Consider the following 14,064-nt stretch of genomic DNA (forward strand, 5'->3'; position numbering starts at 1 on the left):
AACAAGGGTCCCAACACCAACCCCTGCGCCACTAGTCACCGGCCTCCACTCCGAGAAACAACCTTCAACACCACCCTCTGCTTCTTACGTCCGAGCCAATTTTGAATCCAGCTAACTAGCTTGCCCTGTATTCCATGGGATCTAACCTTGCAGGCCAGCCTACCATGTAGGACCTTGTCGAAGGCCTTGCTAAAGTCCAAATAGACAACATCCACTGCCCTACCCTCATCTACCTTTTTGGCTACCTCTTCAAAAAAAAAACTCTAAAAGGTTCATCAAGCATGACCTTCCATGCACGAAGCCATGCTGACTCCTCCTAATCAGACTCCGTCTATGCAAATGCTGGTAGATCCTGTCCCTCAGAATTCCCTCCAGTAACTTCCTGACTAATGACGTCAGGCTGACCAGTCTGTGGTTACTTGGCTTGTCCTTGCTACCCTTCTTAAACAACAGAACATTAGCCTTCTGGTCTTCAGGAACTTCACCAGTGGTTAACGATAAGGCAAATATCTCCACAAGGGCCTCCACAATTTCTTCTCTAACATCTCCGCAAGATCTTAGAGAAGAAATTAGATCTCTGTCAATGATCCTCTCCATCACTCTTCTGATTACTTAGGGTAGGGTAATGGGCTGATAATTAGCCACATCAGATTTGTCCTGCTTTTTGTGAATAGGGCATATACAGGCAATTTTGTACATTGGAATAGGTTGCTCAGTGGTGCAGCTAATTCTGGAGAAGTCTTAGCTTTACAGCCAGGATTTGTCTGATCCCATTACGTTTGCTGTACCTAACGCTTTCAGCCATCTCTTAAGGTCAGATGGAGTGAACTATATCAGCTGAAGACTTCCTTCTGTGACGGTGGGACCTCAGGAGGAAGCTGACGATTGCAAATACTTCAGCCTTAAGACTTCAGATATATTCCTGCGCCAGACCAATGAAGGTCTTAGAACCTTGCAGGTCACAATATCTACACTAAAATGATACTGCTCTATACCAAGTTCAACCTTGAAACTATGCAGGATGGAGATGAATGAATCTTGTATAAAATGAGTAATGCTTGTGAACACTTTATTACACAAATTACATTCAGCGCTTGAAAATAGTCCTCTGACAAAATAAGTTTCCCCCAGAACTAAAGTATTGACATTTACTATGAATACATCAAAAATGATCTTTTTCTGTATATACAGATTAATCCTCTGTATAAACAGTTTTCTCCAGTAAACAAGACAGTTATAGATATAAACTAAGACAGAAAGTAGCAGCTTTGCTTCCCTTTTATAGTATGATTGGATTACAGTAGACTGAGAATGCTTGATAAAGAAGGCACAATATTACACACTGGAAATATCAAACTAAAGTGCCAGACAGGACGGTATCCAAATGTTACACCTCAAGCAGAGAAAAGTAACCGACTCACCAACACAGGTTTATAGCTCCGGCAAAGTAAGGCAATAACATTTAAAGAATATTCAATATGGCTCAAAGCAGTAGATTTTGCTTCAGCATTAATTCCTGGTCCCCAGAATAAAACTGACTTGATTGTTTAAATATGATAGCAAAAGCATGATATGAAACTCTCCACAAATAAATAAAAACTTACGTGTAGCAAAAACAGATTAATACAACTACAATCAAACACAAATCCTGAATACATCTGCTTTTAGGGCAACAAAATTAAACGCAATGTATCATCAGATCAAACTGGAATCAGCATAGTTCAGGAGGATGAGGTGGTGGGTGGAAGTGGTGGTGCAGAACACTCTTCTATTTCTGAGTCGGTGCCTTCTTCATCATCTTTTTCTTGATCGCTTCCTTCAGTACTCAATCTGTCAAAACCTTTCCGACTGTAGCCTCTGTGGCTTGCAAAGAAGTTCCCCAAGTTCAATCCTCTGCTGTTTTTCCCTGCCAAAAAGAACATATTTTAAATTCCTTGGAAGTTGCAAAACATTGCTGGTCTAACAACTCATTTGTTGCTGATGCAAAATTTTGGCAACAGTGTAGCCAGAATGACAAAATTGAGAGATTTGTAACTAGTGAAGATAGGAACGCTGCAAATGATTTTGCCTTCCTTTTATAACTGTCTTACCCCCAAGTCTCCCCAGGATTCCTCCCGATGATTGCTTTGACTCTAATTTGCTGTCACCATCATCTATAAAGACAAAGAAAGCATGTCAGACTGTAGGTTCTGATAAACAAGCAATACAGTTGGAGAGTTCACAAATTAACACAGTAAACAAAACTATGATTTTTATGAAGTACGAATCAGCTTACTGGTAATGCTAGTGATAAGAAACAATAATAGATTTCAGGTCAGCACCCTGGTCAACACATGGAATTCCCAAATTATTAGAAAAGTACCAAGGAATACCAAGTACCAAGGATGGTTGGGCAAGGTAGACAAATAGTCTTCTGACTGAAAATACAACTCTTGTCCAATTTATTTTGATCAGATACTAAGTTCATATTCGTTGAGAAAATATGCTTCAGCCCCATGTCTCAGTCCCAAAAAATATCCTTTAATGAAACTATATGTCACTTTTAATCTCACACACCAACCATTTTGAGAGCGTGCTGATTTAATGAAGGGTTGTCTTTAGGAACTAAATTGAAATGGTCATTCCTTGATGAAAAACACCATGATGCTGGAGGAACTCAGCAGGTCAGGCAGCATCCATGGAGAAAAGCAGGCAGTCAATGTTTTGGGTCAGGACAGGCAGATAAGTGATGGAATGTGATTGATGGGCTTGTCTCCAAATATATGAAAGTTCAATATTATTCATACAATATGTGTGCCACAGTTTAAAGGCTGAAACAGATAAATCCAAAAAAGTACAGTTTGAATATTACATGTTTTAGTTCAAAACTATTTGCATCTCAAAGTTTATTCTATACCTCCATACATCTTGCCCTTTCGCCAGTGGATGAAGACTCCAATTCCCACTAACATCACAACAGGAATAATGAGCAGTAATGTAATAAGGACAGGCGAAACTGCAGTACTGGACTGTTTGAGAACACTTTTGCTTTTATGTTTCTCCAGCACATCAGGCGATCTCATCTTCCCTTCTATTTCTGCTTCCATGAATGTTTCAGTTGCTTAAAATAAAAATAATATGAAACAGTTATTAATCTTTGCAACAATTTAATAAATTTGTTTGCACTAGTAATTTTGAAATGCAGTTTAAAATTTGTTTCAATAATGCATAGTTTCTATTTCTTAAAACACTGATATTGTTTTTTATTCTTTTATTCACACTGAACAATTTACATTTTTGCTGCAGTGCAGATTTTTGCAGTAAGTTGTTCAAAGAAAGGCAGGAGATGCTCACCATCTATCTCGTGCATCTCAATACCAGGTCCAGCTTTCTTCACCGAACGATGCTCAGCTTCTTAAAACAAAAATAAAATTTTATCCATTATAAATCCTTCTGAGATTTCAGCTCACTTCGAGAAGTTTTGCTATGTTAAATAATAATCCCCAAAGTCATCAGTTGAAAAAGGAAATTCCCATGTGGGTACTGCAAACATCAGTAATGTTTTTGCATCTATTTCCATGTCTAAAAACACGTGGATGATTCAAGCAATGGCTCATGAGTCATGGTGACCTGCTTACAAAATTAATGTTGCAAGGAAACCCTGACAATCATTGTAAAATCTCACATGCATCTACCTTATCTCTGTTACCTTGAGAAATGACTTGTATGAATGTAAAGCAATGAAATATTCAATTCTTTTCAAATGATATTGAGTGGCAATTTTGAGTCAGCCAGGAAAATAGCTTTTCTTTAAAACTTCTTGGTCAACCTTATAATTGTCTAAAAATTGCAAGAACTATTTATTCATGTTTGTTTCTGAATAGCAAATTTGCTTAAAAAAATCTTTTTCTCTAGTACTCCAGGATATCAGTTATGCGGTTTATGCTCTGAGCATCCATTGGAGATTAAATAAAATTATATGCTTTGTCATATAGCTTCCACTTACAGTAACTAGAAGGAAGGGATTTAAGCTAACTGGCAAGAGAGGAGAGATGTTAAGAATCCTTATTATCCAAAGAAGAAACAAAGAAAGGAGACACTGAATAGATTAGCCTGATAGGACAAATATATGCTCCTTCAAGATTCTAAGATGCTAAAGGACTATGAAGAGTATTCTCTACTAATGGTATATTTAAAACTTCTGTCACACATCAGTGCTATCCATATAGAAATTTCTTTATCGAAAGACACAAGATTTTATTGCTGTTCAGAACTGTGGACTGTTTTGATGGAATGAAGGAGGAATTGGTTCCAGTGATTTAGGTGTCAATAGATTTACGATAACTGACAAAAGAATCAGAAGCAAGATAAGTAATTTTTGTTGTTGTAACCTAGAAATAAACTGCCTTAAAGGGTAGTGGAAAATATTCAATGATGCCTGATAGGGGTGTACATGATGATGAGGCACTGATCATGTGGATAGTCAGAGGCTTTTTCCCAGGGCTGAAATGATTGCCATAAGAGGACACAGGTTTAAGGTGTCGGGGAGTAGGTACAGAGGAGATGTCAGGGGTAGGTTTTTTTTTAACTCAGAGAGTGGTGAGTGTGTGGAATGGGCTGCCGGCAACAGTGGTGGAGGCGAATGCGGTAGGGTCTTTTAAGAGACTTTTGGGGAGGTACGTGGAGCTTAGAAAAATAGAGGGCTGTGGGTAAGCCTAATAATTTCTAAGGTAGGGACATGTACAGTACAGTTTTGTGGGCCGAAGGGCCTGAATTGTGCTATAAGTTTCCTATGTTCTAAAAGGAAATTGGATAAGTGGTAGAGAAGGGAAAAAAATTTGAGCTGAAGAAAAACAGTTGAGTAATCAAAGATATAACAAAGGCTCTGTGGGCCAAATGGCTGCCTCTGCTGCTCCATTCTACTATACAATGATGTCAGGAACCATAATCCTATAAATATCAATTTTTCCACTGCACTCCTGAGATAAATAAACGCTAATCAAATCTGAAGCTACAATCTGATCAATTTTAGAAATATGATTCTCTATAGAGCCTTATTTTGTTGGCGTGCAGATCCATTAAAAAAAAGAGACATTAATGAAAAAATATTCATGTCTTGCAACCCCAAATTATCTCCAAAGGTCACAATTAACTAAAATTATTTCTGCTACCTCAGAATAGAATCAGAGGTAAATCAATGGCAATTTCTGCAATGACTCACTCGAGAATGCATTTGTGGGACAAGCTGTTTTGTGGACATCTGTACAATTTTGAACATGGCGATAACAATGCCATAGTACAGTGGTGCTCACAGTTATGCGACTCTGGAGCCACATTCAAAGTCACTATTAGCCACATTACTACTGCATACCCTGTAAACCAACCTACCAAAGATGTACATACATATTAAATATGTAATCATAGAGAAAACTAAATCTTCTGAAAATTTCCATCAAATAAGAATGCCTCATTGTTATGTCATACTTGCTCTGTTCCAATATTAAACAAATATTTGTACAGCATCGAAACATGGACACGTTGAGGAACCAGTTGTCTGCATAAACAGTGATCAGTTTCAGACCACTTGTGACAAATAACTGCCTGCTGTTCTGACAGTGAGCGGTTCTTGTTTATACTGTTGCATCTTGTGATTTCATCACTGCTTGTAACTATCAATATATTCAATGGAAGCAGTTTGAAGGCTGGTTCTGGCCTATATCATGGGTTCTTGTATTAACTATGGAGAATTGACTACGTCTCTCTCTACCCGCAAATAGCTAGTGTTCCAGTGTTAATATATACTAGTAAATGTACTATAGTTACTATATTTTAGTTTAATCAAATTTCATATTATACCAGAAATTATTGAAGAGCTGCAAAATGTCCAAGTACCACAGGCAGATCAAGAGTCCCAGTCTGGTATCACTGCAGCAGCATATACAACGGTCCAGAGAACACTATTCAAGGGGACAAAAGTCAAGGGGACAGAATTGTTCTGGGACTCCTAACCAGACAAAGTTGAAGGTATAATTCTCCACAGCTCACACTTGAAGTGCATCATGAACCACACCAAACACCTGGTACATTGGTAAGAATTAATTTGAAAAGGAAGCTTCAAAACAAAGAAAACAGTAATTTATATGCACCATTTTCCAAAATAATGCTGATAAAGTACTCAGATACTTCCATACTGTAGGAGTAGCTACACACTCTGCAGTGACACATGAATATAATGAATCATTTGAAAGCTTACTTTCTGCTGATACAAATTTCCACACTCTGCTTGCTTGGACATCCCCAGCATAGACAGTCTTGTCATCTGCTGCAACAATATCATGGGGCATCAGGAATTTCTTAAGAAAACAAATCAATGTTAATTTGTATGTTCAAGAAGAAACATTTCATTCCAATCTTAAAAAAAATATGCAAAAATTATTTCAATTTACAGCAAAGTTTCTGTTTACTTCTACCTGTTTTTCTGGTTTGAAGGTATCCAGTAATTCTCCAGTTGTAAAGTTCAGAACAAATCCTTGCACTGGCACTCCTTTGCCAACAAGAGCTTCTCCATTTACTGCATATAACTGACCACCTAAAATAAAAAATAATGGAATTAAATAATAACTAATCAAATTAAACAATGGATGTCTGATCAAAAATTTATATTCCTTAAATTTGGTTCTAATTTTGCCAAAACCTTTTCTAGCCTGGGAATTACTGCAAAGCTAAACAAGGTTTAATAAGATGTTAAAACATGACACCTATAGTCAGTCTTGATATTTTTGAATTAGTCCCACCTCACCTATTTAAGACATGTTAAAACATGACACCTATAGTCAGTCTTGATATTTTTGAATTAGTCCCACCTCACCTATTTAAGACAGATATGGTCAATGACTAACATGTACTGCTTATTTCTTTCACATATGTGGGAAATGCTGGCAGGGTCCTGGGGCTAAGCCAGAGGAGGTAAAGCGATGGTTAGCAAGAGAAATGGAATGGACAAAGATGACTTTTGGAAAAACTGGCATCTCTTATGTTGAGTTAGGATTTGAAAATGGATGAGCCAGTATCAAGTAGAGAGCTTGGCAGCACTCAGAGGCAGAGGGGTGAACGAACAGACAATGACGATAAAGCAGGGAAGGGACAGGGACCTGGCATCGTTCAAGGGTGATGAAGAGATTCTGGGAGAGCAACACTGGGCCTGGGGAGGGCTTGGAAAACGATGGGAAAGTGTGCAGCTTAATAGGAATGATTTGCCAAATATGTGCATGAGCAACCATTGACGACTCAAGCACAGGCAGAGACTTCAAAACAGGAGCCAAAAAGCACTAATACACAAACAAAATTCAAGAATCCTCTGCAGGTAAAGAACACAGACTCCAGAATAAAGGGAGTCAGGGTGCAGAGGGGATTCACCTGGATACTGCCTGGGATAGAGCAGTGAGACTGGATCATCTGAATTTGTTTTCTTTGGCACAGAGATGGCTGAAGGGGAACATGTTTGAGGTGCACAAAATTACGAGGGGCATAGGTAAGGTAGAAAGTGCGAAGCTTTGAAAATGAGAAGTGAGAAGAAATAACCAGAGGGCATAGGTTGAAGGTAAGGGACCGGAGGTTTCACATGGAATTGAAGGATTTTTTTCACCCAGAGGGAGGTTAAAATCTGGCACACACTGTCCGAGGTGCTCTCGCAGCATTTAAGTAGATTTAGAAGAGCACTTAAAATAATATGGCATAGAGGGCCATGGGCTGGGGAGCTGCAAAATGGAATTAGTATACATAGGTACCCGATGGCTGGTCACTGACACGGTGGGCCGAAGGACCTCTTCCATGCCATACTACTCTATGATTATGACTCTTGGGTTACTGAGGCAAAGCTGTGGGTTGGATGGTGCGATGAATAAACATGGATAGATATAATGATTGCCAGAATCAATACATTTTTATCTCATTTATAATATTAGGCATTAAATTTGGGCAACTATTGTCACGCTATTACTTGGCCATTTATTTTTTTCCCCTCCCCCAAACGTTTGGAGCTTATAGAGCTTTAAGTATTCAGATAAAAAGAGAAGGTGGGATGGGAGAAGAGTGTAGGTGGGGGAGTGGGGTGGGCGGGGTGCTGGGTAGAAGGATTGGGAAAGAGGAGGAAAGAGCCATGCTCCTTATTGGAGCATTGGCATGGTAAGTAAATTGGATTTGTCAAAATGTTATATTCCAGAAACTATTTTGAGATTTTATTTAACTGCTGTAACTGCTTTTCAGTACAGATATGGGCAGGCTTATTAGTTAATTGAATTTTAAACATTTTCACAGATTTACATCCACTGTAGAATCTTGAAAAAGGCAAAACCATGCTTACACAGATACACAATCTCCAGTATTACCATTGTCAGATGTGTAGGATACTGCAAACAGTCGCTCTCCAAATTCAGGATGATGAATCTCCCGAATGAATTCTCCAGATCGTGCTATAAAACACTGGATTCGCCCATTCTCTCTGTCAGCAACACAGAGCTGGCCTAATACTGGCACAAATGTCAAACTATGCGGAATGAAGAATTGACCCGGTTTAGGTATCTGGGAAGGCGAGCTTTCTGCAAGGTAAAAATTATGTTTCATGCTTTCAGAATTACTGCAATATTAAAAAAGTCTTAACAATAAATTTGACAGATTTAAGGCAGTAATATAGTATTGCTGTTCCACAACATTGAGAATGCCTCGGATTATAACAGCTTTAACTACTTAAACTGCTGACCTGAGACTCACCTTCAACCATTTATAAAGAAATCATACCTGCCAAAATATCACACAGAAAATAGTTTATCATATATTATTACTTAGTATGTTATTAGATTTCTATATACCTTTTAAAGATAGTCCAGTCACCTTACAGCCAGTCACAATACACATGGAATCATCTGAATGATGTACATGGTTGTATTCATTGTGATTTAATGTTATGGAATATAAATAACCAAAACCAAGCCATAACTTCACAAGTGATTATAGGTCAGCTCATATCATATAAAGAAAAGATATGATCATCAGATCACATGCTGCAACTACTTAATTAATTGCTGTACTCTAACCTGGTAATGGGAGTGAGTTATTTACCCATAGAATCACAGAGCAGAGTCACAATATTTGGATATCACAGGTCATTCGACCCAATAACTGAAGAGCAAGGGGCGTGTTTATTTTAAAATTTCAATAAAATTGTCAAAAAAAACTGTCATAGAAACAAGTTAAAAAAACTTACAATGTTCCTGAGACCATCAGGTAAATTAATTAATTGCTAAACTGAATGCTTAACACCATTCAGTGTGTAACGTGCCCTGACAAATTAGCTGGGTGAGAGCAAGCACATCCGGGATTTGGACTTCAGCTCGACAAACTAAAAATTGGCATAAAACATCTTCAACCCATTTCTCTTATCTCCCTACAGAACAGTGAGGCCAGCTGGTCTGCCTTCACCTAATCTTTTTGATTTCTGTGTCATTTTATCATGGCATTATGAGATGAAAACTCAGGGGAGAAATTTTAATCCCAGATGTTGCATGAGATGGCGATATGTGAAAGATAAAAAGAATTCAAAATCTCAAACTCAACTCAACCTGCCTGTGGCTTACTCTAATATGTCTATGACATATATTTTTTTAAATATGTTTTTAAGGAAGCTGTTTGCCTCTAATTTAACAGGATTTTTATTATTAACTGCTGCAAGCTGGGAAATCCAGTAGGCAAGGCTATGTAGGAAAGTCAGCAGGAATTACCATAATTGTGTTAATGGCACTGTTTGTGAATCAGGAGGAGCAGCAGTGTTTCCACCAGGCCCAATAAGCTTACTTCTATATGTACCCTCAACCAACCTCCAAGTCAATCCAGCCAGCAGTTTGGCAGGACAACTGCTAAAGGCAATTCCAAAGACCTCCAGCTGTTAATTTCTGTGTTAATTGTCTGGAAATATGCATCCATTCCCTCACTCTGGTCCATCCCTTCACCACTTTCTTCAATGTCTCAAGTAAACATTAGAACAAAAGTGATTCTTACCATTTTTGAAAGTGTGGGGTGCTTATTTGTACAGAAGATATTAAATTGTTGGCAGACTTGCACTTATCTAATGAGCCTCATCTACCACTTTGGTATATGGATTGGAATCTTTAAGTACTGAATTATATTATTGTTAGGTACACCTCAAGATGGGATATAAAAAGTTGTGATTGGAAGATACCTCTTTCAGTCATTATTAACTATCAGTCCTTAAAAAGCCAAAATTGAATATTCAAATCCCATCATAGTAAATGGTGAAGCTGAAAATAGTAAACCTGGTTATACGTGACGGATACCAAAGCAATGATGTCTGGCCTCCAGCCCCACACTGTGGACATTTCTGCTTGCCACATCATTCTCATTTATCCCATCAACTGATACAGTTGCTCCTCCACTGTATTTTGAATGCTTTCCAAAGTCTAAATTTTGTCTTTAAAAACAGGTGATTTAAAAATTCTTGAGAAACACAATACCTTCTCCCCACTGCATAATGAACTTTCCCTCTGGAGAAAACTGAATGATCCTGCTGTTGCAGTAGCCGTCAGACACGTAGAAATGACCACTAACTGGATCGACTGCCACATCGGTGGGCTTACAGAAATGATAACTGTCACTTCCTGGCTGAAAGGCTTGTCCAAGAACTAACAAAATGTCACCGTTGCTTCCCAGTTTGTAAACCTAATTTGGGGACAGAAATAGCAACATCACAGTCATAACTGTAAGCATTTTGCAAAACATGTACTTGATTTCAATTTTAAATTAAAAAGAAAAATAGGCCTAGAAATTCAAGTGCAGGTGGTCACAGCAGCAGATTTTGTTGTGGGGCCACTCACATAGCTAAAGTACCACCTTGGGCCCAGAGTCCTGGGACAAGTATGGGACTTACCTTCTGGGGTTCCAATCTAAAGCTGTCCTACTATGGTTACTTCCCCTGGGACAACTTGGTTTAATTCTTACCCCTGCCCCTTCCCACCTACCCCCACCCAAAACTCCAACTGAAGCATTGCATGGACAGCAATGTAATTTGATGGGCATCTGACGTGAATCCAATGTAAGGTGACTTCATTATCATACAACTGACATTGAGAAAGATATAGCTGGCTTTTTAAATCACCTGAGGTAGCCGTTAGTATTGGAATTGGTTTATTATTGTCACATGAACCAAGGTACAGTGAAAAACTTGTCTTGCATACTGTTCATACAGATCAATTCATTACACCGTGCATTGATGTTTATCTGGTGCAAATGTTCCCTGTCACTTTGTTGGTCTGGGCAGAGGAGGTTGTGTTCAAATCCCACTTAAGGTGACTTCTTACTGAATACAAGACTTAGAGGTCTGGTATATGTGAAAGCATTTTAACTGCATTTCTTCAAAAAGATTATAAAATGGAAATTGTGACCTCACCAAGTTGTTCACCTACCTGATGAAGTGCCACATCAGTTACCCAGAAGTTGTCATTTTTGTCCGTGCTTATACCATGTGGTAGATAGAAGCTGCAATGTGAAGTGAAGATTGTTAGCTTGACTAATTTCAAGAGCAAATATAATTAACACACTTTCAATCGGTGACCCAGCATAGTTGTTACCTCACACTCAACAAGATGATAGGTTAGTGTAGTGACAACTGGGTCAAACTTTAACAATTTTCCAGCAATAGAATAACCAGAGGATGGCCAAAAGTCTGCAGTTGTTTCTTTTTCTCCAACTAAAAAACTTTCTGATGTCACATGGTTAGCAATAAGCTAGTTCATGCACAATTTGACATTCCAGCCTATCCGATAACCCATATACATGAATACTTTTTTAGTTTGTAAATAATCAATTCTTATGTCATGGGAGAGCCAAGACTGGAAAGCATACTTTGCTATTAGCCCTGGATCAGATTTTAAACTATGCCTGAATAAATGTACAGTAGCAAATCTATTATACTTAGTTTCCTGATAAGGTTTGTTTGAGAGGATTTGATTTAATCTGCTTGGATCTTCTATTTGAGTCAGGCAGATTTGGGTGGACTTGGGTACATGAATGCATGTTTGGGTTGGATGACAGGTACTGTCTTTGGAGAATCACAATTCCATTGAATAAACAGTGCATAGTCATTAGCCAATTTACTGCAAATGTCTCAAAAGAGAGCAGGATGTGTTTAGGTCATGGCTGATACCACTGTGTTTAAAAGACAGGTGCATAATGGGACATGGTAGTAGAACAGCAAGTAATTGGATAAATAATTCAAAATCTTGGGACAAACAATTCAAAAATCTAAGTTCAAATCTCACATGCCAGCTGTGGAATTTAAATTCACTAATAATCCAGAACTTAAAACAAATTAGCCTTTGGTTATGAAGACCACAAAACCACTGGATTACACTACTGCAATCTGCAGCCTCATCCCTCACACTACCATTATGATCAAGCCAAGGGATCAAGGTTTCCTGCAGGAGGAAATCTGCTATCCTTGCCCAGTCTGGCCTATGTACAACTCTAGACACACCAATGTGACAGACTTTTAAATGCCTCTGAAGTGGTCAGTAGGCAACCCAGTTGTACCATTACCACTACATGGAAACCGAGAAAGAATAAAATCGGATAGTCCACCACGTATTAATTTAGGCACCAAATTTGGATAAAAGCAGCCTCGCTCCCAGCCCATTCAAATTGAAGAGGATTTTGCCTTACAAACTTATAAGGACTGGTGCCTAAATTGGGAGAGCAGATCCACAGACTATGAAGCAAAAGTCTTCCTCACTGAATCATAACTTAAAGACAATGTGCCAAGATATCTTAATAACAATCCTTGGGTAAGTTTATCCCACCACCAGGACAGAGCCACCAGAGATGGAGCCACAGTAGTAGGTGGGAGGAAAATGTCACCGGAGTCCTCAACATCAACTCCAGAAACAATGACGTCTCATGGCCTCAGGCCAGACATGAGAAAGGAACTCTCATCTTAATTGCCATCTATTGTTCTGCCTCAACTGATGAATCAATGTTCCTCCAGGTTGAACAACACTAAGAAGCACTGAACAAGGCAATAGAGTGTACTTTGGATGTGGGCTTCAATGTCAATCAACAAGAGAGGCATGGTAGCACCACCAAGGATGGAATAGGCCGAGTCCTGAAGGATGTAGCTGCCAGATTAGATTTGGTAGCAGGAAGTGAGGGAACCAACCCAAGGCAGACACCTAAATAACTTCATCCTCACCATTCCAACCGTTGCAAATGCCATTGTCTATAATAGCGTTGGCAGAAGTGATCACTAGACAGTCCTTGTCCAGTCCCATCTCCATACCAAGGACTTCTTCACTGTATCTTCTGGCGCTATTATAGACAATGGGACAGACTCAGAATGGATCTGGCAGCTCAAAGCTGGGCACTCTTGTGGAGCAGTGGAAAATTAGCAAAAATGTGCACTACTACAACAACCTGTAGCCTCCTAGCATTGCATATCCCTCACTCTGCCATTACAATCAAGCCAAAGGATCAAATCTGGTTTAATGGGAAGTACAGAAGAATGCCAGGAAAGGCACCAGGCATATCTAAAAATGAGGTAGCCAACTTGGTGAAGATGCAATTCTAGACTACTATACTTAACAACAAAAACAGCCTTCAACACACAGAAATATGTGATCCCACGACCCATGGATCACATCAAAGTTATGTAGGCCTGTATCATCTACCTATTAACTTTTCTGTACCACCATCCAGGGACTCAAATACTACTCCCAGGTGAAGCAGTGCACTTCTAGTTTTGTGTTCTGTATTCAGTTCTCACAATCTAGTTTCCTTTACACTGGAGAAATCAAACAGAGATTGGGTGACCATTTTGCAGAATCTCTCTGTCCAGGTTGCATGGATGACACTAAGCTTCCAGTTTAGTCTGCCATCCCATTCCCAGTCAGACTTCTCTACCTTCAGTCCCTTACACTGTTCCAATGAAACCCAATGCAAGCTCATGGAACAGGACCTCATCTTCCGACTAGGGATCTTACAACCCTCAAAAATGAAATCAACGAATTAGATAACGACTTTCAG

At 38.9% G+C, this 14,064-nt stretch overlaps 1 protein-coding gene across 4 annotated transcripts in view; it reads right to left on the reverse strand.

Moving 5' to 3' along the window:
* Nucleotides 1-1,052: 1,052 nt before the first annotated feature.
* The window catches only part of pam (peptidylglycine alpha-amidating monooxygenase), a 146,994-nt gene continuing 133,982 nt past the window's right edge, over nucleotides 1,053-14,064 (reverse strand). For all 4 annotated transcript variants that reach the window (XM_052020022.1, XM_052020019.1, XM_052020021.1 and 1 more), the window contains 9 exons: nucleotides 11,454-11,526; nucleotides 10,506-10,710; nucleotides 8,367-8,576; nucleotides 6,450-6,568; nucleotides 6,233-6,332; nucleotides 3,334-3,393; nucleotides 2,897-3,100; nucleotides 2,091-2,153; nucleotides 1,053-1,906 (listed from right to left, as the gene is read on the reverse strand). In XM_052020022.1, coding sequence (XP_051875982.1) covers nucleotides 1,722-1,906; nucleotides 2,091-2,153; nucleotides 2,897-3,100; nucleotides 3,334-3,393; nucleotides 6,233-6,332; nucleotides 6,450-6,568; nucleotides 8,367-8,576; nucleotides 10,506-10,710; nucleotides 11,454-11,526 — 1,219 coding nt within the window. In that variant the 3' untranslated portion in view covers nucleotides 1,053-1,721. The remainder of the gene's footprint in view (nucleotides 1,907-2,090; nucleotides 2,154-2,896; nucleotides 3,101-3,333; nucleotides 3,394-6,232; nucleotides 6,333-6,449; nucleotides 6,569-8,366; nucleotides 8,577-10,505; nucleotides 10,711-11,453; nucleotides 11,527-14,064) is intronic.

Source organism: Pristis pectinata, chromosome 7 (assembly GCF_009764475.1).
Source record: "Pristis pectinata isolate sPriPec2 chromosome 7, sPriPec2.1.pri, whole genome shotgun sequence".
NCBI lineage: Eukaryota > Metazoa > Chordata > Chondrichthyes > Rhinopristiformes > Pristidae > Pristis > Pristis pectinata.